We start from the raw sequence: 27,021 nt of genomic DNA, 5'->3' as shown, positions 1-27,021 counted from the left end.
CTTTTGCTGTGATTCAGACCAACTTCCTCCTGGTCATTTCTGGAAATGAGTCAATCCTTGTAAAAATGTGTTCTACCCCCAAGCCACTGTCATGTTCTTTTCCCTGCTCTATTTCCTCCAACCCTTCTCCTAGTTATGGGTTAAAAGAGGCAGACATAGCAGGAGGGAAAAATCCAAATCAGTAAAAGAGTCAACAAACAATGTTTATTTTCCAAATTTGCCTTTATTCCCATCCATAATTTCCCTGACTGGGAGGTCTTGCTTACATCACTCAATCTCTAGACAGGTTTTCTCAGTGTGGTCCCTTAGTCCCTTATGGAGTTCCAGGTTTGCATTTCTGGACCTCAGCTAAATTAGGACCTGCACAGTGTTCTAGCATACATGGGCTTCCAGGTGGACTCTTTGGAGAGTTGGGTGGGCTTTGGGGACCTGGAGTGTGACCTTCAGAGGGGTGTGACCTTTGGAGCTGATCTGGGGAATTGAGATTTGATGCTGGGGAGCTTGGGATTATGGTTGCACTTGGTGCTGCTTGGCGTACAGTCTTTGTGATAGACTCCCCAGGTTTCTTCTGACTCTCTGGATCATGGGGCTGTCAGGGGTGGAGTAGAAGAGACAGTTATGTTTCAGGTTAGGCCTAGATCATTCCCAATCCATCTCAGAATTCTAGATCCCTTTCTCCCCATTCCATGAACAAAAGGTCAGGTTTCAAATAAGAGTTAAATTTGATACTGTTAACTTCCCCTTGAGATCAGCTCATGCTGTACTGTGTGGACGGGGTGTGAATGGGAGGGTGTGGATAAGATGCCCTTAGCTTATCCCTTCAGGCCTCAGAGGTTGTTTAAGGACTGGATAGGGTAAGACAGAATTGGTTAGAGGTTCCCCCTGCTGGGATTGTGGTAGTATAACATTAGGCATTTTTGAGGTTGAAAAGAAGTGAAGACAACAGGACTGAGGTTAGATGGGAGGAACAGATACCTTGCCTAAGATTTCAGGATGTAGCCCATTGGAGGCCTTGAGTAAATCAGGATATTTCTGTATCCATTTGGTAAGGGAGGCAGCACCAGCAGCTGTACGGGAGGTCAGGGTCACCCGAGCAGGGGGTATCTTCAGAGGCATTTGCCAGGTGCCCATGAAGGAACCCCAAGGACTTGCCTAAAAGGAAAAATGGGATTCCTCAACAGGGCTTCTCACTCCCAGTAACTGACCTATTGGTGGGCCGTTTGTCTTATTTCCATCCTTTACCTTTGGGAATGCATCGTCATGAAACAAGAATGAAAGCATAATTTCCCCACTCTTCCTTTTCCCCCTCTCTCATTTAGGCTACCCTAATTTTTTCATCCGCTTGTCTCTGCTGGCTTAAATTCCACATCCTTAGGTTAAGTTTGGCAGCGTACCCACTGCATAAATGTTATCACCTGAAGGTGTTCATTTTATACAGATGATTCATCCGCTTAAGGAATTCTGGGTGTTAAACACGACCCTGTTCTGTTGGATAAGCTGGCTGGAAGTTTGGGGGCACTCGTGTTACAATGTGAATTAGATTGCACCTTAATTTTCCAAATAGTAGCTGCAGGCGATTGCAAGTCTCCCTGCCCCCTTACTCCAGTTCTGTGCCTCAGTTCTTTACCTTTCAAGATGAGAATGGAGATGAGTATCTCACCTTGGAACGGGGCACTGAAGGCAACAGATGGCCACGATCATTGGCGATAATCTGAGTGTAGCCTTCATGGGAAGAAATCCTCTGGGGTAGAGGTGGGGACAGAAGTGCTTGTGAACATGGAGTGGAAAAGTGGAAGAAAGTATCTGAAGGGCTTTAATTAAGGATTGAGGGAGAGGAGGATATGGGAATTCCAAGAAGGCTGAAAGAAGTTAGGTACCAGTGAATTACATAGAGTGTGACATAAAGAACCAGAAACTGGCATTGTGGTGTGCTGAATGTGGAATACCTCTTTTGTTGGCTTGGCGAGAGACCAGTTCTGCAGATACTTGGGTGAGAAAGCTTTTTCATACTGTGGAGAAAAAGATGAGAAGCCCTATGAGACTCAAAGGCCCCAAGCCCAGGAAATGATAGCTAGGCACAGTTCTTCAAATTTGAAGACCAAAGGCATGAACAACCATGCTAAGTAAGCTTTAACTTACTTTAGAGAGGATGTGATTTGTTTCATCTGTGTGCTGTCCAACATGGAGCCACTAGCCACATGTGGCTGTTGAGCGTTGGAAATGTGACTAGTCCAAATTGAGGTGCTTTGTAAGTACAGTTGACCCTTGAACAACATGGGTTTGAACTGTGCACGTTAACTTACAATAAATAAATATGTACTTTTCAATAAATATGTTTTACAGTACTACATGATCAATAGTTGGTTGAATCTGTGGATGTGGAACCCTGGTTATGGAGGGCCGACTCTAAAGTTATTTGTAGATTTTCAACTGTGTGGGAATCTGTACCCTAATCCCTGCCTTGTTCAAGGGTCAACTATATAAAATACAATGGATTTTGAAGACTTAGTACAAAAACGAATGAAACATCTGATTATAACTTAAAATATTGATTAAGTGTTGGAAATAGTATTTGGGGCTAAATTATTAAAATTTACTTTATTTCTTTTTAATTTTTTTCACGTAGCTACTAGAAAATTTAAAGTTACATTTGTGACTCACATTATCTTTTTATTGTAGTGCTGGTCTAGACCAGCGGTCAGCAAACTCTGGCCTGGGCCAAATCCATCCTCCTGTCTGTTTTGGGATGGCCTGAGAAAGCTAAGAATTGTTTTTATAGATGAACATTTGCACTTGATTTGATAAAGGGGAACACTAACTTTGTACCCCAATTAACCGAAATATTTTCTCATCCTATAAGAATTTCATGCTTTTCATTAACATTACAAAAAATTGCACTCAGTTATTGTATTTTGAATTTTGTCAAAATTTTATGGAAAAGTGTTTTCTCTCATACCTATATAATATCTCTGATTTTGTCACTCGACTCACAAAGCCTAAAATATTTACTCTCTGGCCCTTTTCAGAAAAAGTTTGCTGACATCTGGGTTAGGGCCTACAGACTTAACCCAGAGATACCTATTTCTTGTCCTTGGGCCCTCCCTCCCCTGAGGAGCTGAGGAGGTAAAAAAATATTGTCTCAACCCACTCTCAGCTATATATTCAGTCATCAGAATCCTATGGGAGGGGTCAGACCAAAGGTGGAATCTGGAAGGCAAAATTTAACGTTAAAGAAAGAAATGGAAAAGAGTACTTACTTGGTTGGCGCTGTAGTTAGTGGCCATGATCCTGCCACTTCCTCTGTTTACCTGTGTTGCCTGGCAACTGCAAGAAGGCAGACCTTCTCGACTACCTCCCAATTAGCAGGGGCTGCCTTTTCCTTCTTGTTAATCACTTTCTTGGCTGACAGTGCCCCCGATCTTTCCCCTTGAAACTTAGGTTCATTTTCATTTTAGAGATGTGAGGGACAGAGTAAATAAATGTGAGAAAATTGGTTGAATAGTGGCCCAGACTTTTTTCTAGCATAACTTCCCCTGCTTAAGAACTTCCAGGTTGTCTTTGACTGGGGTCTTTAACCACCATAACAAACCATGGAGCCCCAAGAGCTGTGTTCATTGGGCAGTGTGGTGTAATGTATCATAGACTTTAGAGCCAGACACTGGGGTTTGAGTCCTTACTAAACACAGGAACATAGCTGTATGGCATTAAATAACTGATGTCCCTTCACTGAATTTCTATAGTCATTTGTATTGTGGAAATAATAGAACAACTACAGGGTAAATGAGGTGAGGTGAATAAAGTATCTAGATAATGTCATACCATGGTAGGTACTCAGTACTGCCAAGACCCTGTTTACGGGGTCCACTACTTCATTTTCTCAGAATAACAAAGGAATGATGTTTTTATTTATTTATTTATTTATTTTAAAAATAAATTTATTTATTTATTTTTGGCTGCATTGGGTCTTTGTTGCTGTGTGCGGGCTTTCTCTAGTTGCGGCGAGCGGGGGCTACTCTTCGTTGTGGTGTGCGGGCTTCTCACTGTGATGGCTTCTCTTGTTGCAGAGCATGGGCTCTAGGCGTGTGGGATTTAGTAGTTGTGGCTCACGGGCTCTCTTAGAGCACAGGCTCAGTAGTTGTGGCGCACGAGCTTAGTTGCTCTGCGGCATGTGGGATCTTCCCAGAACCAGGGCTCGAACCCGTGTCCCCTGCATTGGCAGGCGGATTCTTAACCACTGCGCCACTAGGGAAATCCAGGAATGATATTTTTAAAAGCAGCTGATTCAGATTTGTCCCCAGAAAGAAAAACATATCCTTAGTCCTTAAATGACTCCTGTGTCTTCCATCACTCTCTAGAATCACAGAGCCTAAAAACAAAGGTGCTTGATGTTGGCTGGGATGAGGTGGAATCAGGAACTGGTGCCAGGAGATTGAGCAGGGATGATGAAAGAAAGCTGTAGTGTGAAAAACATCAGATTTAGAAAATTAAGTGGTGGTGCTATGACACAAACCTAATATTTGTTGGACTAGGAAACCTCTCTGAGACTAATCTAAAATGGTATTATCAGAACCATCTACTGGGTTGTTAGGGAGAAAGTGGAATTGTGTTTTCTGAATTATAAAGTTTATACATAAGGCATTAAAATGAAAGGAAAAAACTAAGAAATAAGTTGTCCAAAGAAATAGATCATTGAGAACCAGGAGAGCATTTTAATGGATGATTGTCAATCCCTTCTCCCTTCCTTCTTCCAAAGTCCTCATCCCAGCCAACACACCAAGTACAAGAACACTCCTACACTTCTAGAGATGGAGGTAAAAACCAGCTCTTGTTTTACAGACTCTGGCAGTTAACAGATGTGCTTATGTGAGGTCTGGAAAGGGGACTCATGTGCTTAGTCCCTGTGGTTCTCATTAGTCTCTAGAGTGATAACATTTTGGTTCCTAAAGCCACAGTGATATTTAAGCAAGCATCATATCTCTTGGAACTTCTGTCTTTAGCTGGTACGCTTTTCTGATAGAGATGTAATGTTATATGATGGCTTCAATTTTATTTTTTTTAATTAGTTTTTGTTTAATTGAAAAAAGTGTACACGGGAAAAAAATTTCACGTTTACGGAAAGGTATTTACTGAAAAGCAAATCTCCATTTGACTTCAACTCCCAGTCTTGCTCCTCAGAGGCAACTACTCTTATTATTTTCTTGTGTCTCCTTCCAGAAATACTCTATACATTCTAAGATTAATGGGAGCAAGTCGTTCACACTGTTTTGTGATTTGCTTTTTTGACTGTCTTGGGGATTTTTTTTTTCATGATAGTATATTATTTCATTTTAGGGTGTACCATCATGTATTTATTTAGTCTCATTTGGATGACCATTTAGGTTATTTCCAGACTTTTGCTGTTACATACATTGCTGCAATGAAAATCTATATCTACATATATATCTTTATGAATATAAAGATATATAGAGAGAAATATGTGTATATATCTTTAGGAACATATGTGATTAGTAGGATAAATTTCTAAAAGTGAAGTGTAAAGTCAAAGGGTTTATGAATTTAGAACATTAGTAGACAATGTCAAATTGCCACTCAAAGACATTGTACCAGTTTATACATCTGCCAACGGTGTATGAGAGTGCTTAGTTCTCCACTCCCTTACCAATGTTTTTCCTGTTTTTGTCAATCTAATAATAAAAACTAATGTAGTTACTTTATGCCAGGCACAGTCCTAATTGCTTTTTATTATATTTTCTCATTTGATTCTCACAAGAACCCCAGCCTAGGAAACTGGGGCATGCACAGTAAGGAGTAGAACCAGGATTTAATCCCAAGTATTCTGACTCTAGAGTGATCAGTTTTTTTTTTTTTTTTGAGTGATCAGTTTTAACCATTACACTGTATTGCTTCTTAAGCTGTAGGTGAAACATGGTGTATCCTTGTTTTAAACTTTCTTTAATTACAAGGTTTTTTCTTTATGTTTTCTTTCTTTTTTTTCCCCCTGAAAATAGCCTTTCATGTTTTTTGCCATTTGTTATTGAGCTGTTGATCACTTTTATTAATCTATTTGAACTTTATGTATTAAGGAAATCAGCCCTTTTGTCAGTTATGTTGCAAACATTTTCCCCCAGTTTGTCATTTAAATTTATGTAGTCAAACTTATCACCCTTTTTTTCTGTACTTCTGGATCTTATACTTTGAAGGCTTTTTGTAAATTCCAATATTTTAAAAATAATTCACCCCTGGTTTCAGTTTTTATATTTAAATTTTTATTCTGTTGGAATTTATTTTGGTGACTAAACTGAAGTCAGTCTCCAGATACCTAACTAGTTGTCTTGGCATCATTTATTGAATAAGCCATCTTTTCCCTACTGATTTGAATTGCCACCTTTATTGTATTCCCTAATATATTTGGGTCTGTTTCTGGATCCTCTAACCCATTGTTCTGCAGGGAGAGGTGACCATTTTAGGTTATTTGTGTCTTTAAAATCCATGGTTCAATCCTGGCTGGGTCCTGTGTGAATTCTCCAATTAGAATTTCACAGACACTAGGAAATTGTAATATAAATAGTAACAGGCAATTTCGAGCTTCTAACAAAATTGTATTGAATATTAGCCTTTCTTCAGATTGACTGGTTGACTTTAGGTACAGCTGTTGTTCTTTCATCGAACCAGATTTAACTCTTTCAAAGTTGGAAGGGCTCATAAAGGCCCCACTCAAAAAATATGCCTCATGATATTTTCATCATTTGATTCAGTTCTCTGATGCCTGAAATTAGACCATTAGGAAATCTTTTATTTGGGTTGAGATCATCTGCCATTGGACTACAAGTTTACTTTGTGTCTATAGGAAGTGTATAAACTACCTAATTGAGGGCAACTACCAACCTGAGCACTGGAGTCAGATTGCCTGGATTAAATTCTGGTTCTGCCTAAATGTGTGACCTTGGACAAGTTACTTGGTCTTTCTGGGTCTGAGAACCCTTATGGTGTGAAACGAGGATAATCTGAGTTTTGAGAGTTAAACATATGTAACATGCCTAGTAGGGTACGTGATGCATAGTGAGTGTTCAATAATTTTAGCATTAGTATTAGCTCGAGACTGCCCAGTAAAAAGAAGTACCTATTCAGGTTACCTGAAACAGAAAAGGGGGGAATTTATTATAAAGTTATGGGATATTTATAACAGATTCCAAAAGTAGGAAGTATAGTTTGGGCCTTAAAGGGTACTAGAATCTGGAAGATAGAACATGATCAAGAAGAGGGATTTTTTTTTTCTCCATCTCATTGTTCTCTGCAATGCCTTGTTCTTATTTCTCTGCAAGTCAGCCAGTATGATTGCTTCCTCATTGACAGCCACCATCCTGAGATTACTTGGACTTGTACCTTTCTTGCAACCTAGTAAGAGTCTTACTAATACAATAGGAGGGAATGGGAAGAACAAAAAGAATGCTGGTCAGTTTAAGTGGAAAGAGACCATAGAAGGTAAAGCTTTTGCTTTGAACCAGTGGATCTTCTTTTAAAAAATAGGTAATAACTTTCCCACAATCAGTTATCAGTTTTTTCTGTAGTTTTCCAAGGTTTTGTGAATATTTAAGAATAGATATAATAAATAGAAATATATATTTTATTCATCACCATTACATTTTACACAAATTGTAGCATAACATACTTTCATTTTAAGATTAAAAAATATATTTTGAATATCATTAAATATTAGTGCATAAATAGCTTCCTTGCTTTTTTTATAGCTGCATAGTATACATTAATGATGTATTATAATCAGTTCCCTATTGTTGAACATTTAGTTTGTTTTTAAACTTTTGCTATCACAGTGCAGCAATGGATAACCTTCTGCATGTGTTGTTTTGCATTGTGTGAGTATATTTGTAAGACAAATTTATAGAAATGAAATTGTGAAGTCAAAGGATATGTGCAGTTTGATAGATACTGCCATGTTGCCTTCTAGAGGTTATATCCCCTCCAGCCACGAATCAAGAGTTCTCTGGCAGAACTTGAAGCCTTGATAGATTGATGAGATCTCCAAGTTTGCTTTTATCCCACATCTCTTCCCAGACATTAAAGAGATTCACAGCAACTTCTCCCTCAAAAATCTGCGTTGTTAGGTAAACTACCTCATTTAGTGATTTCTAATTTATAATAGCCAAAAGTTAGCAACCTGAACTTTCAATGTATTCTTCTTCCCATGGCAATTTTTTTTTCTTTTTCACCATGCAGCTTACAGGATCTTAGTTCCCCAACCAGGGAATGAACCCAGGCCCTCGGCAGTGAAAGCGCAGAGTCCTAACCCCTTGACCGCCAGAGAATTCCCCCCCATGGCAATTTTAAAACCAGAAAAATCATTAGTAACCTCATTAGTAAAAACTTGAGCATCTCATCTATTACATAGTTTGACCAACAGCTCTCCACGTTTTCTTCCAGATAGTTCCAAAGTACCCTGCATGCTAGTTCACTGGGGCAGGTGGTAGTGGGTCTTGGATTGGAGACCTGGCTTTTGCCTGTTTTCCTGAGTTAACAAGATCTTATCCAACCAAGCTACTGGACCAACTTTGAACTATTTACACCCCCCTGTTTTCTATATTCCTTTATAGGAACTGAAGACAGTTCTGTACACAGTAAGCACTGAAGAAATGGATGGCTGCATATATAGACACTATTTCAAAATTTCTCTATATATTACAAATTTTTTATCCTATTTTCTTTCCATGGAGGAACCTAAGGCTCCCTCTATTGGAGACTGCTATTATGTCTCCCCTCCCATACCCCATAAAAGAAGAATATTGTTGATAAGAACACTTCCTGAGGAATCTAGAGAACAAGCTGTAGACAACCACAGTGACTGAGGAGACATCAGTATCTCTCACTAGTGGAGAGAATTAAATTTATGTTTACTTGAATAACCAAGAATAAACGATGGTTCTAATGGAAAGAGTGTAGTTATGTGATAGCTATGTGCTTTGACGATATACACAGTGGCCATAAAGTCTGGGAAAAGATACTATTTTGTTCTGTATTGAAATACAATACCAACAAACCATTAATATGTATTCATTTATGTTTCCAGATTTCTTGGCAACCCAGTAAATATAGTACAGATAACAATGAGAGATTAGATATGTGAGGTAGATTAGGTAGTATGTGAGAAGTATCAATAGAATAAGCCCTGATTATCATATACAGATATTAACTAAAAATAAAGGATTTGCCTCAAGTTAGGTGCTAGGGGAAAGCAATGGGGGCTGGTGGGGGGAGTGACTGATTAAGAGATTCCTAGATAGTTTCAGTGTTGCTCTATATTAGGAAAAACTCCTAATGTGTTTCTCCTTTACTCTCACACTACTATCTCATTAACAACACTTCTGACACCAGACAAGGGGTTTTTCCCCACATCAAGTAATTCCATGACACCAGCTGGGTGTTCTATAATTTAGCTCAATTCTAATGCTATCTACCTGGAGATAGGATCAGATCCCACAGGTTAAGGGCTCAGTCCCCCCCTACCCTTCAGATGCCAATTGCATGTCCAGGTTGTTACTTGTGCTTCTGATCAATCAGCTGTAAGTCAGAGGTTCCCATGACCCCCTCCTTGAGTTTACTTAATTTGCTAGAATGGCTCACAGAACTCAACAAAATACTTGAGGATATCTGTGAGGCTATGATAAAGAATACTGATGAACATACAGATAGAAGAGATGTTTAGGGAAGGTATGTGGGAAGGGGCGTGGAGCTCCCATGTCCTCTCTGGGTCTGCCACTCTCCCTGGACACTCTCCAAACCCTATCTTATTGGGATTTTTCTGGAGGCTTCATCACATAGGCCTGATCAATCGTTAATTCCATTTCTAGCCCCTCTCCGCTCTCCAGAGAATGGGGGATGGAGTTGAAGTCTAAGCTTCTAATCATGACTTGGTCTTTCTGGTGACTAGCTTCCATCCAGGAGCCCACCAATAATCACCTCATTAGAACAAAAGACACACCCACCCCTATTACCCAGGAAATTCCAAGCACTGTGTCAGTAACCAGGGTCAAAGACCAAATGTTAGCACAAAAGATGTTCCTAGTGCTTTTATCACTTAGGTATTTACAAGGGTTTCAGGAGCTCTGTGCCATGAACAAGGGGCAGAGACCAATATATGTATTTTCTATCATCTCACGTGCTCATATAGACAATGGCAAAAAAGAGACAGAACTTATGTATTGTATAAAAGTATTAGGATAAAGTTAACCATTAGAACAAAAATACAAACTCTTTTAAATACCAGAAGGTATGTTAAAAAAAAAGTTGGGGTGGGGAGAGGAGGAAGCATATGAAATAGATCCCATGGTGAGAGACCTACATATATAAAAAAAATATGTAACTTAAATCAGTAAGGCAGCTGTAAGTCCAGAAATATTGATTGAATCAACAAATATATAAATGGGCTTACCACACCTGTTAAAATGATTTTCACATTGACTACAAAAGCAAATTCCAACACTATGCTGTATAAAAGAAATATATCTAAATTGAAGAGATTCAGGAAGCCTAAAAATAAATGACTAAAAAAGTACCAGAATTATTTTCTTAAATTAAAGCAGGGGTTGCAATTGTAATTATCCAAGAAAGTAGAATTCTGACTAAAATGGTTTAAAAGAGATAAAGAATTTTTTTAATTAATTTATTTATACAGAAAGTTCTTATTACTTATCCATTTTAAACATTAGTGTATATATGTCAATCCCGATCTCCCAATTCATTCCACCAACCCCTCCCCCTGGCCTCTTGCCCCCTTGGTGTCCATATGTTTGTTCTCTACGTCTGTGTCTCAATTTCTGCCTGGCAAACCCGTTCATCTGTACGATTTTTCTAGGTTGCACATATATACGTTAATATATGATATTTGTTTTTCTCTTTCTGACTTACTTCACTCTGTATGACAGTCTCTAGATTCATCCACGTCTCTACACATGACCCAATTTTGTTCCTTTTTATGAGTGAGTAATACTCCGTTGTACCACATCTTCTTTATCCATTCGTCTGTCAATGGGCATTTAGGTTGCTTCCGTGTCCTAGCTTTGTAAATAGTGCTGCAATGAACATTGGGGTGCATGTGTCTTTTTGAATTACGGTTTTCTCTGGGTATATGCCCAGTAGTGGGATTGCTGGATCATATGGTAATTCTATTTTTAGTTTTTTAAGGAACCTCCATACTATTCTCCATAGTGGCTGTATCAATTTACATTCCCACCAACAGTGCAAGAGGGTTCCCTTTTCTCCACACCCTCTCCAGCATTTGTTGTTTATGGATTTTCTGATGATGCCCATTCTAACTGGTGTGAGGAGATACCTCATTGTAGTTTTGATTTGCATTTCTGTAATAATTAGTGATGTTGAGCAGCTTTTCATGTGCTTCTTGGCAATCTGTATGTCTTCTTTGGAGAAATGTCTATTTAGGTCTTCTGCCCATTTTTGGATTGGGTTGTTTGTTTTTTAATATTGAGCTGCATGAGCTGTTTGTATATTTTGGAGATTAATCCTTTGTCCGTTGATTCATTTGCAAATATTTTCTCCCATTCTGAGGGTTGTCTTTGCATCTTGTTTTTAGTTTCTTTTGCTGTGCAAAAGCTTTTAAGTTTCATTAGGTCCCACTTGTTTATTTTTATTTTTTCACTTATTTATTTTTGTTTTTACTCTAGGAGGCTGGTCAAAAAAGATCTTGCTGTGATTTATGTCAAAGAGTGTTCTTCCTATATTTTCCTCCAAGAGTTTTATAGTGTCCAGTCTTACATTTAGGTCTCTAATCCATTTTGAGTTTATTTTTGTGTATGGTGTTAGGGAATGTTCTAATTTCATTCTTTTACATGTAGCTGTCCAGTTTTCCCAGCACCACTTATTGAAGAGACTGTCTTTTCTCCATTGTATATCCTTGCCTCCTTTGTCATAGATTAGTTGACCATAAGTGCGTGGGTTTATCTCTGGGCTTTCTATCCTGTTCTATTGATCTATATTTCTGTTTTTGTGCCAGTACCATATTGTCTTGATTACTATAGATTTGTAGTATAGTCTGAAGTCAGGGAGTCTGATTGCTCCAGCTCCATTTATTTTCCCTCAAAACTGCTTTGGCTATTCGGGGTCTTTTGTGTTTCCATACAAATTTTAAGACTTTTTGTTCTAGTTCTGTAAAAAATGCCATTGGTAATTTGATAGGGATTGCACTGAATCTGTAGATTGCTTTGGGTAGTATAGTCATTTTCACAATATTGATTCTTCCAATCCAAGAACATGGTATATCTCTCCATCTGTTTGTATCATCTTTAATGTCTTTCATCAGTGTCTTACAGTATTCTGCATACAGGTCTTTTGTCTCCCTAGGTAGGTTTATTCCTAGGTATTTTATTCTTTTTGTTGCAGTGGTAAATGGGAGTGTTTCCTTAATTTTTCTTTCAGATTTTTCATCATTAGTGTATAGGAATGCAAGAGATTTCTGTGCATTAATTTTGTATCCTGCAACTTTACCAGATTCATTGATCAGCTCTAGTGGTTTTCTGGTGGCATCTTTAGGATTCTCTATGTATAGTATCATGTCATCTGCAAAGAGTGACAATTTTACTTCTTCTTTTCCAATTTGTAATCCTTTTATTTCTTTTTCTTCTCTGACTGCCGTGGCTAGGACTTGCAAAACTACGTTGAATAATAGTGGTGAGAGTGGACATCCTTGTCTTGTTCCTGATCTTAGAAGAAATGCTTTCAGTTTTCACCCTTGAGAGTGATGTTTGCTGTGGGTTTGTCATATATGGCCTTTATTATGTTGAGGTAGGTTTCCTCTATGCCCACTTTCTGGAGAGTTTTTATCATAAACACATGTTGAATTTTGTCAAAAGCTTTTTCTGCATCTATTGAGATGATCATATGTTTTTTTCCTTCAATTTGTTAATATGGTGTATCACATTGATTGATTTGCATATATTGAAGAATCCTTGCATCCCTGGGATAAATCCCACTTGATCATGGTGTATGATCCTTTATATGTTGTTGGATTCTGTTTGCTAGTATTTTGTTGAGGATTTTTGCATCTATGTTCATCAGTGATATCATCAGTGATATCAGTGATATGGGTCTGTAATTTTCTTTTTTTGTAGTATCTTTGGCTGGTTTTGGTATCAGGGTGATGGTGGCCTCATAGAATGAGTTTGGGAGTGTTCCTTCCTCTGCAATTTTTTGGAAGAGTTTGAGAAGGATGGGTGTTAGCTCTTCTCTAAATGTTTGATAGAATTCACCTGTGAATCCATCTGGTCATGGACTTTTGTTTGTTGGAAGATTTTTAATCACAGTTTCAATTTCATTACTTGTGATTGCTCTGTTCACACTTTCTATTTCTTCCTGGTTCAGTCTTGGAAGGTTATACCTTTCTAAGAATTTGTCCATTTCTTCCAGGTTGTCCATTTTATTGGCATAGAGTTGCTTGTAGTAGTCTCTTAAGATGCTTTGAATTTCTGCAGTGTCTGTTGTAACTTCTCCTTTTTCATTTCTAATTTTATTGATTTGAGTCCTCTCCCTCTTTTTCTTGATGAGTCTAGCTAATGGTTTATCAATTTTGTTTATTTTCTCAAAGAACCAGCTTTTAGTTTTATTGATCTTTGCTATTGTTTTCTTTGTTTCTATTTCATTTATTTCTGCTCTGACCTTTTTTTTTTAAAATTAATTAATTAATTAATTAATTTATGGCTGTGTTAGGTCTTCATTGCTGCAGGCGGGCCCTCTCTAGCTGCGCTGAGCAGGGGCCACTCTTTGTGGTGGTGCACGGGCTTCTCACTGTAGTGGCTCCTCCAACTGCAGAGCACGGGCTCCAGGCTCCCAGACTTCAGCAGTTGTGGCACGCAGGCTCAGTAGTTGTGGACTGCAGGCTCCAGAGTGCAGGCCCAGCAGCCATGCTGCACAGTCCTTGTCGCTCCGCAGCATGTGTGATCCTCCTGGACCAAGGCTCGAACCCACATCCCCTGCACTGGCAGGCGGACTCCCAACCACTGCGCCACCAGTGAAGCCCTTTGCTCTGATCCTTATGATTTCTTTCCTTCTGCTAACTTTGGGTTTTGTTTGTTCTTCTTTCTCTAGTCCCTTTAGGTGTAAGGTTAGATTGTTTATTTGAGACTTTTCTTGTTTCTTGAGGTAGGCTTGTATTGCTATAAACTTCCCTCTTGGAACTGCTTTTGCTGCATCCCATAGGTTTTGGATCGTTGTGTTTTCATTGTCATTTGTCTCTAGGTATTTTTTAATTTCCTCTGATTTCTTCAGTGATCTCTTGGTTATTTAGTAACGTATTGTTTAGCCTCCGTGTGTTTGTGTTTTTTACAGTCTTTTCCCTGTAATTGATTTCTAATCTTATAGCATTGTGGTGAGAAAAGATGCTTGATATGATTTCAGTTTTCTTAAATTTACTGAGACTTGATTTGTGACCCAAGGTATGATCCATCCTGGAGAATGTTCCATGCGCACTTGAGAAGAAAGTGTAATCTGCTGTTTTTGGATGGAATGTCCTATAAATATCAATTAACTCTATCTGGTCTATTGTGTCATTTAAAGCTTGTGTTTCCTTTTTAATTTTCTGTTTGGATGATTTGCCCATTAGTGTAAGTGAGGTGTTAAAGTCTCCCACTATTATTGTGTTATTGTCGATTTCCTCTTTTATAGCTGTTAGCAGTTGCCTTATGTTTTGCGGTGCTCCTATGTTGGGTGCATATATATTTATAATTGTTATATCTTCTTCTTGGATTGATCCCTTGAACATTATGTAGTGTCCTTTCTTGTCTCTTGTAACATTCTTTATTTTAAAGCCTATTTTATCTGCTGTGAGTATTGCTACTCCAGCTTTCTTTTGATTTCCATTTGCATGGAATATCTTTTTCCATCCCCTCACTTTCAGTGTGTATGTGTCCCTAGGTCTGAAGTGGGTCTCTTGTAGACAGCATATATATGGGTCTTGTTTTTGTATGCATTCAGCGAGCCTGTGTCTTTTGGTTGGAGCATTTAATCCATTCATGTTTAAGGTAATTATCGATATGTATGTTACCATTACCATTTTCTTAATTGTTATGGGTTTGTTTTTGTAGATCCTTTTCTTCTCTTGTGTTTCCCACTTAGAAGAGTTCCTTTAGCATTTGTTGTAGAGCTGATTTGGTGGTGCTGAATTCTCTGAGTTTTTGCTTGTCTGTAAAGCTTTTGATTTCTCCATCGAATCTGAATGAGATCCTTGCTGGGCAGAGTAATCTTGGTTGTAGGTTCTTCCCTTTCATCACTTTAAATATATCATGCCACTCCCTTCTGGCCTGTAGAGTTTCTGCTGAGAAATCAGCTGTTAACCTTATGGGAGTTCACTTGTATGTTATTTGTCGTTTTTTCCTCACTGCATTCAATATTTTTTCTTTGTCTTTAATTTTGCCATTTTGATTACTATGTGTCTCAGCATGTTTCTCCTTTGGTTTAGCCTGTATGGGACTCTCTGTGCTTCCTGGACTTGGGTGGCTATTTCCTTTTTCATGTTAGGGAAGTTTTCGACTATAATCTCTTCAAATATTTTCTCGGGTACTTTTTCTCTCTCTTCTCCTTCTGGGAGCCCATAATGTGAATGTTGTTGTGTTTAATGTTGTCCCAGAGGTCTCTTAGGCTGTCTTCATTTCTTTTTATTCTTTTTTCTTTATTCTGTTCCACAGCAGTGAATTCCACCGTTCTGTCTTCCAGGTCACTTATCCGTTCTTCTGCCTCACTTATTCTGCTATTGATTACTTCTAGTGTATTTTTCATTTCAGTTATTGTATTGTTCATTTTTGTCTGTTTGTTCTTTAATTCTTCTAGGTCTTTGTTAAACATTTCTTGCATCTTCTCTATCTTTGCCTCCATTCTTTTTCCAAGGTCCTGGATCATCCTCACTATCATTATTCTGAATTCTTTTTCTGGAAGGTTGCCTATCTCCACTTCATTTAGTTGTTTTTCTGGGGTTTTATCTTGTTCCTTCATCTGGTACACAGCCCTCTCTGCTTTTTCATCTTGTTTATCTTTCTGTGAATGTGGTTTTTGTTCCACAGGCTGCAGGATTCGAGATAAAGAAATTTTTACCACGATTAAAAAAAGAGAAAGAATTACACTTAATATGGGAGAAATAGAAGCACATTAATAATAGGAGACTTTAACAAATCAGGTCTAGAGAGATAAAGTGAACAAGAAATTAGTACAGATACAGACAACCTAAACAACATAATAAATAAGATAGATTTAATATATATTAAACTCTGAACCTTGATAATAGAGAATATGGCTTTCCTCCCCTCCAAATGCATAGGATTCACAAATATCACAAAAATGTGGCACATTCACAACTTAGGCCACAGAAAAAATCTCAATAAATTCCAATTTAAATTTCCAAATGGGCAATTTAAAAACTTGCTGTTAACCACTTCTGGGTCAAAGGGGAAATGCAAAACCAATCGAAAATATTAATAATGAAAATAAGAATCTATGGGAAATAGTTAAAACAGCTATCAGAGATTTAATATTAAATGAATAGAAGTTAAAAAGCAAATATAAATGAACATTATGACTCAAAAAACTAGGGAGAAGAAAAAACAAGGCAAACTAACACACCATTGTAAAGCAATTATACTCCAATAAAGATGTAAAAAAAAAAAAAAAAAAAGAGACATCAGTCATATCAAACTGAATATGGCCAAAGGAAGGAACTAGAAAATAACAGAGAAATGATTGTATCTTCAGCAAGACAATGACATGGGGAAAAAAAGGAGGACTGTTTTTAATTAAAAGAGATATAAGAACTAACCACAGTATGAATATTGCTGGATCCTGATTCTAATTAAATGTATAAAGACATTTAGAGAAATCTGAATATGGAGTGGCTATTGGATGTTACTGATGGATAATGATGGATGATACATGTGGATAATGATCTTAGTTTTAGAGATGTACCATGAAGAGTTTAGGATTGTGATGTCTGAGGTTTGCTTTAAAGTACTTCAGGAAAATTTTTTTAAAAAGGATAGATGAAGCAACTGTGGCAATATATTGATAAATATTCAATCTGGACAGGGATATATACAAATTCATTTACACTATTCAACTTTTATGTATGTTTGAAAATTTTCATAATGAAGTGTTTTTTTTAAATAAAAAAAAAGGCAAACCAATGTCAGGAAAGGAAAGAAATTAGTAAAAGAAAGGCAGTGTTAATGGGTTTGAAAACTACGACAACAAAAAGTAGCACTTTTAAAACTGGAAATTAAAATTCTCTTTTAAAATAAATAAATCCAAAACTGTTTCTTTGAAAAAATTAAATTGATAACTTCTTAACTAAACTACTCAAAATAAAGGGGGGCGGGGAAGACAGCACAAATAGATAATGTTAGAAAGAAAGAGACACAGAAAAGAAAAATTTTTATCTATTCTATGTAAATATGTTTGAAAATCTACATTAAATATATAATGTTGTATAAAACCCCAATTTAACAGAATTGACCCCTGTGGAGACAGAGTAAAAACATATCATTTAATATAAAAGAATTAGAGAAACTGGTTAGAGTTACCCCACAAAACAAAACAGATCCAGATAGTTTCATAGAATATATTATCAAATTTAAAAAAAAAAATCCTTAACTTTCTAAGCTATTTTAGAGCATGGCAAAAGAAGGAAAATTCGCAAATTCACTTTATGAAGTGGGTGTAACGTTGATTCCCAAACTTGATTTTTGGAACCATGACAAAGACTAAACAAAAAGCACTCTAGATCAACTTCACTTATTAATATTGATACAAAAATCTTATATAAAATATTAGTAAGCAGAATCCAATAGTATGTTAAGAAAATTGTATCATGACCAAGTGGATAATACTCTATGGATGCAAAGATGGAGAGTCAAAGGAAGTCCATTAATATAGTTTATCATATTAATTGATCCAAGGTAAAAAAAAAAAATGCTCATCTCCACAGATGCATTGATAAATTTTAATACATAACAACACCACCAAAAAGTAAAAAGACAACTGGGGGAAAAAGTTATACCACAGGCAAAGAGTTAGCATCCTTGATAAAAACAACAGGGACTTCCCTGGTGGTCCAGTAGGTAAGACTCCACGCTCCCAATGCAGGGGGCCCAGGTTCGATCCCTGGTCAGGGAACTAGATCCCACATGCCACAACTAAGAGTCCGCATGCCAGAACTAAGAAGCTCAAACACTGCAACGAAGATCCTGCGTGCCACAACTAAGACCCGGCACAGCCAAAATAAATACATAAATAAATAAATGTTAAAACAAACAACAACAAAACTTCTAAAAATACAGAAGAAAAAGACTAATAACCCTATAGAAAACTGGTTATAATGGGGCACGTCACAGAGAAAGACATACAAATTGCTGTTAACCATATGAAAATTGTTCAGTATTGCTCATAATTTTAGAAATATTGAAATTAAAACTGCATGGAGATACCACATTTTACCCACGAGACTGCATAAATCTAAAAGTTTGATAACGTACTCTGTTGGTCAGTCTATGAGGAAACAGGCATTCTAATATGTTGAGTATGGAAATGTAAAATGGTACACCTCCACGATGGAGACTTTGGCAGTATCTAGCTAGCACAGTTATCAATGCCTTTTGATTAAGCAATTCCATTTTTAGAAATCTATCCCAAAGATACTCTAGCAAAAATATGAAAAGTGTCAACTATTATATGCAGCATTATTTGTAATAACTACAGACTGGAAACAACTCAACTGTCAGTAATATGGTATCTCCACACAGTGGAGTACTACACAGCTGTGAAAAGCAGTGAGGAAGATGCTGCTGTGGAATGATCTCCAGGAAATACTTTAAAGTGAATAAAGCAAGGTGTAGGACATGTGAATAGTGTGCTATTGTTTATATTAAAAAGGAGATATAAATTATATGTGTTTCTAATAGAAAAATGATGGAAAAATAAGTGGTATGATTAGTGATTACCTTTAGGTAGAGAGGAGAAATAATGCAGAAAAGATAGGGGTAGAAGATAAACTTCTTTGAATATACCTTGTTTGGCAGAGTTGATTTCAGAACCATGTAAATATTTTACATAATTATAAAATTAAGATTAAAAAAAGGTAATTCCTAAAATAAAAAACAAATGAATTCTCATTATTTTCACAACAGTTTTCTTTTTACAGAGATAATTGGCTAAATACAACAGTTATATAAATGAGTTAATACCTCTACTACTAAACGTCACAAATTTCATAACCAGTTTTCTGTCTTAAGACTAAGTCTCCCTCTAGTGGAGATTAGTTTTACAACCAGTCCCCTACCCCCTACACTACAAAGGAAGAAATCTTTTGCCCATTGTCTCCTGCCACCAAATCCTTAAATTACATAAGTGTTAGAGTCATGAGGAGGAGGATGTGGTGGAAGATATTGAGCAATGGGATAGCAAAGAGTCAGGGACAGAGTCAAGTTTTAAAAAGAAGTGGGGGGGAGGAGAGACTCTAAGAGCCAAGAAAATTTGGTTGTTCAACCCAGAATGGGGAAGGAACTCCAACTTCCTGTTGTTGGAGGATTGCCACCACCTCTGCGCAGAAAGATTTGATTAATATGTCAGTGTCGCTGTGTACTCAGGGAAATAGCTCCCCCTAAGGCATTGCTTTAGGGAGAAACCTGGGTGAGAAATAGTGGTGAGTAGATGAAGAGTGATGGGAGTCAATTCTAGGCATCTCTCCCATCCCTCAGGACTCTCCCAGAGTCCCACTGACCCTTGAGGTCAGATGCATGAAAGCTTTGCCTCCTTGGAAACTGATCATGGGGAAAGGTACTGGCACGGTCTCTTCAGTTCCTGGTAGGGAGAGGAGAGTCAGAGACTGGCCCACATTAGTGGTTGCATAAGGCTGAGGAGGGACCTGAGGGTGATGGCAACTTGCTACAGGATTTCTTTCAGGGACAAGGAAAATTTTCTAAGGTTGTGGTGATATTTGCACAACTCTGTGAATATACTAAAAGTCAATGAAGTGTGCCCTTGAAATGAGTGAATTGTATGGTCTATAAATTATATCTCAATAAATCTGTTACCAAATAAATAAGTAAATGTCCCCCCCTTACCCCCACCAGATCTAACTCCTTAATTCAGTTCTGGGGGCCTGCTCTTCTACATATCTAGCCTAAGAATACTGTCCAGGAAATTACTCATTTGAATGACTATTTCAGCCAATTCCCACACCTTTCTTTGTTCTGCCTTCACTTCCTCCCTTTAAAAGGTGAATTGAAATTCTAGGTGGAAAAAATTGTCCTAACTAGGTGTGGTGACACTTCCTGTGGGCAAAATGTAAGAAACATGTTGCTAAAGGCCAAAGTTCTTAATATAACAATAAGTAATGTGAACGTTATACAATGAAATATTATCAGCCTTAAAAAAGCATGAAATTCTGACATGCTACAACATTTGGATGAACCTTGAAGACATTATGCTAAATGAAATAAGCCTGTTACAAAAAGACAAATACTGAATGATTTATTTATATGAGGTACCTGTACTTAGAGTGATCAAACATCATAGAGGCAGATAGTAGAATTCTACTGGGGGTGGCAGGGGAGATGGGGAGTTATTGCTTAATAGGTACAGAGTTTCAGTTTTGCAAGATGAAAAAAATTCTGGAAATAGACAAGGGTGTTGGTCATATAACAATATGAATGTACTTAATATGACTGAACTGTACACTTAAAAAGGGTTAAGATGGTAAATTTTATATGTATTTTACCACAATAAGAAAAAAAATTTTTTTAAGTGTTGTGTAATGTGAACTTCACTGAAGACTGCCAAGTAATGAAAATAGGTACCGATGATGCTAGGATAAGATCTCATGTCTCATTTTAACAAGTACCAAGAGGAACACCAGAGCTCTCCAGAGTTCTGTGTCCCTCCTTGTTACATACAGAAATCACTCAATCATCATTCACACCTCTTCTCTGAGAACATATTGCCTCAGACCACTCCCAAATTTTACCCTCTCCTTCTTTGTTTGTCAGAAATAAGGCACAGAGTCAGTAATTTCCTAAAAAGTCTAGATCAGAGTTTTTATTCTCACAGTTATCAAAATTTTTTGAGCAATTAAAGTAAAGCCAAAGTTTTTAAACTTATTTTTGCAATAGCCCCTTGTAAAATGAGAATAATATTAGTACATTTTATATATGAGAAAACTAAAACATAGGAAGGTTAAATAATTTGTCCAAGATGCACAGCCAGTAAGTTGCAGAACCAGTTTTCAAACTCCCAAACTGACCTGTTCCTGAAAGTCCAGACCCTAAAATCTGAAATCTCGAGCCCTCATTTAATCTGATTGGATAAGTGAAACAAAACAAGTTTCTCCTGTGGGAAGTCTCAGATGTTTAACTTCCAAGCGTACATTAAAACTCTTCTGTAGTGGAAAGGGGATATAATATACACCATTTCCTCAACTTATTTGACCACTGGACTAATTTTTCATGGAGCATCTCAAGGAATTTTCTTAGCTGAAATTTTGCAAAACTTTACATGTAATACAGAATATTGTTTTTGTATTTTTCAACTACTTTAAGAGAATATTTGAATTACTTTCTCTCATTTGGAAAAATTTTTAAATTGAGATATTGAGAAACTTAATGATTTGCCTAAGGCCATAACCAGTTAATACTGGAGCTGTAATTAGACTCTAGGTCTTCTGGCCACAATTTCAGGGATTTTTTTTTTTTTAATTATAGAAGGAATATATTCACATTGTAGAAAATCAAACAAATCAAACAGAGATATGCAAAGACTCCCCCTCCGCCACCCCCCAGCATTCCAACCTCATCTTCCTTGGGGAAAAAACTATTCTAGTTAAAGTAGATTTGGCTGCAAGTGACAGAAAATCTAAAATAAGTACCTTAAAAATATAGAGAGGTTTATTTTGCTCCCATGAAAATGTCCAGAGGTATGCAGTCCTGGGTTGTTAGAGGAGCTCTGCTGCTTGAGGACCTCAGGGTCTTAGATTCCTTCCAGCTCCATCCCAAGGGTGGAACCCTGATTCTCATAATCCAAGATGGCAGTAGTTCCAAAGGGCACGCAGCAGCTGTCTTTTATTTATTTATTTATTTTGCGGTACGCGGGCCTCTCACTGTTGTGGCCTCTCCCGTTGCGGAGCACAGGCTCCGGACGCGCAGGCTCAGCGGCCATGAGCTTACCCGGACCGGGGCACGAACACGTGTCCCCTGCATCGGCAGGCGGACTCTCAACCAGTGCGCCACTAGGGAAGCTCAGCAGCTGTCTTTTAAGGAATGATACTTGAAGCTGTCACACAAAGATATTTCCATTTTCATCTCATTGGCCTGAACTTAGTCACTGACCATAGCTTGCTGCAAATATAGCAGGCTAGGAAAAATACAGTTTTTATTCTGAGAGGTTATATGCCCAACTAAAAATTACATTACTAGAAGAAGTGGGAGAAATTATGTCAGGGAACTGTTTCTGAAACTAAATAATCGTCAGCACTTGTTATGCATCCTTTCAGATTGTTTTTTTGTACTATACACATTACTCTGCAACTGGCCTTTTTCATTTAATGTATCACTGAGGTATCAGAGTCCTCAGCTAAAAGAAATACAAATCAACTCTGGCTAATTCAGCGGAAAAATAACTTATTAAAGGACATTGGGTAGTTCATACGATTTCTAGGGAGATAGAGAATTAGACTTGGATTTTAAGTTATTCCTGTTAGTCCTGACGAATTAGTACCCTGAGCTGCGACTGCCACTGGGCACGAACACTGCAGCTTGCATATCTGACTTACTCTGCCCTCTGCCCTGGCTCCATGGGCATACGACCTATGCAGTCCCATAGGGCCCTGCACTGAGAAAGGCTGTGACCTGGGTTTGTCTGTTGTTCCTGTCTTGAAATTCTTAATAATTTTTGAACAAGCGGCCCCACATTTTTATTTTGCACTGGCTCTCAGTTGATCATTTGGCCCATCTTGGGTGTTTGTTAAGTCACAGCACGCACTCAAATGATGGACAGATGTAGGTCCAAAACCAAAATTAATCTTCCTATTTCCCATTCCGATTCACATTTGTTCTCCAGTTTTACGTCTTAAGACTAAGACTCTTTCTAGTGCAGACCAATATTTTGACATAAGTAGTGGCTCACAATTTACTCATTACATTCAGATATGCATGGGAAAAAATGTAGCCTATTTTATAATTGATCTAACCTGTTCTTAAACCTCTATCCTACAAGATGTGGAGAAATGGGGGGAAATTTAACTGCCCAGTTAAAGATCTCTAAGTTTTTTCTTGTTTAAGTTGTGGTGGTGATTGTGTTTCCAAAGATGACAACAATATGTCCCACCCCGTAAGCTGTTTTGAAATGTGACCTGGACAATTACCCTACAAGAGGTAGAGTCTATTTCCGCTCTCTACGAATCTGGGAACTGCTGATATGTAAGTTCCAGGGTGGAGACTTAACAGATCTGTAGCTTCTGCCCGCCTTGGTTGGGAACATTCCCTCTTGCTAGTCTGTGCCATGTAAGAAGACCAGTTACTTTGTCAGAGATAAAGGCCATGTGGAGAAAGGCCTAAGGCTATCTTGATCATTCTAGTTCCAGCCAAATTCCCATCTGAGCCCCTGCCAACCGACAGAAACATAGAAATAATAAATTGTTATTTTAAGGCACTAAATTTTGAGGCGGTTTTACAGAAATAGATAACAAAACATGGTATTTGGGGGTTAACTCAGTCCCTATAGGAAGATGCTTGGTCTTTCATCATTCCTCTTAATTTTTCAACAGGGTTGCAGCTAGATATTCCATACCACATGCTCTTAAACGTGATGCTGACACTTCCACTGAGGAGTCTGTATTCTCTCCTCTTGAATTTGGGTGGGCCTATGACTAAGGTGGAAGTGACACAGAGCCAAAGGTGACAGCTTCTGCTTGGTCCTCTTGGGATGCCACATCTTGGAGTCCAGCCACCTTGGATCTGAGGAAGCAGAGAGACCTCATGGAGAGTCCACTTGTAGGTGCTGCTGCTGACAGCCTCAGCTGAGATCCCAGCCGACAGCCAGCATAATAACATCCAGACATTTGAATGAGCAGCTCCAGATGATTCCAGCCCCCAGCCGTCAAGTCACCTCTGCCCTCCAAGTCTTCCCAGCTGAAGTCCCAGAGATTTTAAGCAGAAACAAACTGTCCCCAACATACCCTTTCCAAATTCTTGACTCTGGAGTCGTTTGTTACACAGCAGTAGATAACGAGAACACTCTCTTATTCTCCTCAAGGTGGCATCTAGGTGAAGGTGGACCTACCATGACCTAGAGGTAGCAGAAAAGGGAGGCAACCCTGTGGCTGGCAGCTGGCACCTTACTGCTCTCAGATGTGTTGGGCTGGCCTTGTCCCTGGGTGCCATGTGCTAAGTTGCAGCTATTTCTGTTGGGCCTTTTGCAATCCTGACATTAATTGCTCAAGTCCATTGACCCATCCCATTCATTTGCCTCTAGCTGCAAAGTCTCTGCCCGGTAAGCTGTTTTGTCTCATTCCCAGACTTCTACAAAAGACGTTTGTTCTAGTCTAGGTGTCTTCCCTTGGAAGGAGATGGGAGTTAAATCTATTCAGAATATATTCCTCTCTCCTCCACCCCCCACCAGCAACTCCCAGTGTGACTGTATTTGACCTGATGGTGGGTCAAGTTCTCACCTCCTACTCTTAGGGTTTTTTTGTTTGTTTTATTTTGTTTTTTTAATCCATTCCTCAGGAGTGGGAGGCTCAGAGTCCCTTCCAGCACTAGCCCCACCTTCAGGGTTTCATTAGAATATTTGGGAGTGTTCTGCAAGGGGTGTAGGCAGGAGCAGCTGTGTTTAAGGTAGCAAGAAGTACTGCTGGCACCCCAACCTCAGTTTGCTGCAGTTTCCCCACTGCCTCACCTTGTTGTCAGAAACCAGGCAATTCACCTCTTCCATGGTAGGGCTGGGGCTCACATTCTCTTGTTTGACTTGGACCTCACAGCTGCTCCCTCCAAGGACTCCAAGACAAAGTACACTCTTTATTGGCCTGGTCTCAAGTGATGCTCTGATTTAAAAAGGGATTTGTGGACAATCAGTACAAATGACCTGGGTCTGCGTCAAAATCCATCACTAGAATGGGAACTCAGGCATATGTCTTTACAACTTTATTTCCTCATCTGTAACATTTTGATGATTATCTCATAAGATTGTTAAAATGATTGACATTGTAAACTACTGTGATACAAAGTAAATGTAAAACAAATGTTAGTCATTATGATTAGAAAGTGTATATTAGCACGTTAAAAACTCCGAAAGCTATTTAATTAGAGAACTGCTGAACTCTGTTGAACCAGAATTTTCCTGGTTAATACGTCCACAGGAACACTTTTAAATAGCACACCTATAATTGGGATTAGGTGGAGATGGAGGGGCTGGGGAGAACGGGAACACACTCGGCTGGAACACGCACATGACTATGAAGTGTTCAGATCTATGGGATCGCCACTCTCCTCGGAGCAATGACAAGGCCCGGTCATTTCCAGCTCCTGGGGCCGAAGTGGGGACGCCAACAGGAGGCTGCCTGCACTGTGCTCCACTTCCCTCCCACCGATGTGTGGCCGGTATCGTGTCACGTTGCTCCCATTGTCGGGAACCGATCAACACTTCCCAGGTTTCCGGTCCTGACTCAGACCTGACTTGCGGGAAGGCTCCCCGCTGCGGTTGCACTGGGAGGAGCGGGGGCGGGGCCGCCCGCGGGCGTGACGGCGGGCAGGGGGCGGGGACGTCCGAGGGCTGCGGCCAATCGGCCTTCTCAGACTTCCGGGAAACCCTGGCGCGCCTTTTCTCTAGGCCTCAGATTTCCGGCCTTGAAACAGGTTTCTCGGGTTGTACAGTTAAGCCGAAGGTGGCCTTTGTGTAGGGTTCGTGACCCGGAGACGGTCTCTCAGGAGCCCGGATTTCAGGTGTGTCTGGGGACCCCTGGGCGTCTCGGTTGACTCGCGCGCTGCCCAGTTGTTGGCCCTCGGAGTCTGCGGAAAACGAGGAAGGAGGGGTTAGGTGCAGCCTGGACGCCCCCAGGAGTAAGAAGGCGAAATCACGCGACGAATTAATTTTTGGAGATATTCGCGTTTTTATTGTTTAGTTAATGTGTCCATATCTTCTTTGTTTTTGTAATGAAAACTTATAATCTCGTCTTTGCCTAACTAGATTGCTCTTTTCTCATATTACTCCTTTTTTTTTTTTTTACCATGTTTGAATTCGTCTGCCCACTCCAGAAAAATGTCCACTGACATTTTCACTTAAAGTTAGGTCACATACACTTCTCGTTTCTATTTAGTCTTAATGGTATTTTTTTCATCTTAAAAACATTTGATAGTTTTTGAATAGGTGATATATAAAAGTAATAAAAATAAATCCACACACTAAGAAAGTTAATACAGAGAACAAACAGGTGGTTGCCAGAGGGGAGGGGTGGGAGAGGAGAGAAATAGGTGAGGGAAGTTAAGTGGTGCAAACTTCCAGTTACAAAGTAAATGAGTTAGGAGTATGAAATATACAGTGTGGGGAATATAGTCAATAATAATGTAATATCTTTGTATGGTGATAGATGGTAATCATTTTGAAATGTATAGAAATATCGAATCACTATGCTGTGCATCAGGAACTAACATAGTTTTGTATAGATCAAATATACCTCAAAAACAAACAAACATACTAATAGAAAAAGAGATCAGATTTATGGTTACCAGAGGCAAGGTCTGGGGAGAAGCAGAATTGGATGAAGGTGGTCAAAAGGTACAAACTTCCAGTTATTGGTTAAATAAGTACTAGGGACATAATGTACAATATGATAAATGTAATTAACACTGCTGTATGTTATATATCAAACTTATTTAAGAGAGTAAATTCTAAGAGTTCTCATCACAAGGGAAAAAATTTTTTTTTTTTTTTTTTTTTGCGGTACGCGGGCCTCTCACTGCTGTGGCCCCTCCC

General features: G+C 38.6%; 1 protein-coding gene across 1 annotated transcript; it reads right to left on the bottom strand.

Annotated features, from left to right (window-relative positions):
* Positions 1-18: 18 nt before the first annotated feature.
* Positions 19-26,321, bottom strand: CFAP126 (cilia and flagella associated protein 126). The gene is made up of 7 exons (XM_033414326.2): positions 26,276-26,321; positions 25,895-26,057; positions 25,544-25,665; positions 1,947-2,014; positions 1,661-1,741; positions 976-1,152; positions 19-589 (listed from the first exon to the last, which is right to left on the bottom strand). The coding sequence occupies exons 1-7, from the start codon at positions 26,319-26,321 to the stop codon at positions 314-316; spliced, it is 933 nt and encodes a 310-aa protein (XP_033270217.2). The 3' UTR covers positions 19-313.
* Between the last annotated feature and the right edge of the window lie 700 nt (positions 26,322-27,021).

This window comes from Orcinus orca, chromosome 1 (assembly GCF_937001465.1).
Source record: "Orcinus orca chromosome 1, mOrcOrc1.1, whole genome shotgun sequence".
Taxonomy (NCBI): Eukaryota; Metazoa; Chordata; class Mammalia; order Artiodactyla; family Delphinidae; genus Orcinus; species Orcinus orca.
The sequence above is the reverse complement of the archived record's forward strand: the minus strand, read 5'-3'. Positions and strand labels throughout refer to the sequence as shown.

Excerpts from the sequence above, each read along its gene's own strand:
- CFAP126 (XM_033414326.2), bottom strand. The coding sequence starts at position 26,321 with ATGTCAGTGGACATTTTTCTGGAGTGGGCAGACGAATTCAAACATG. Across the intron at positions 1,742-1,946 it reads TCGCCAAGCCAACAAAAGAG|AGGATTTCTTCCCATGAAGG; the intron begins GTATTCCACATT and ends CCTCTACCCCAG. Across the intron at positions 590-975 it reads ATCCTGAAATCTTAGGCAAG|CCCCATGATCCAGAGAGTCA; the intron begins GTATCTGTTCCT and ends CACCCCTGACAG.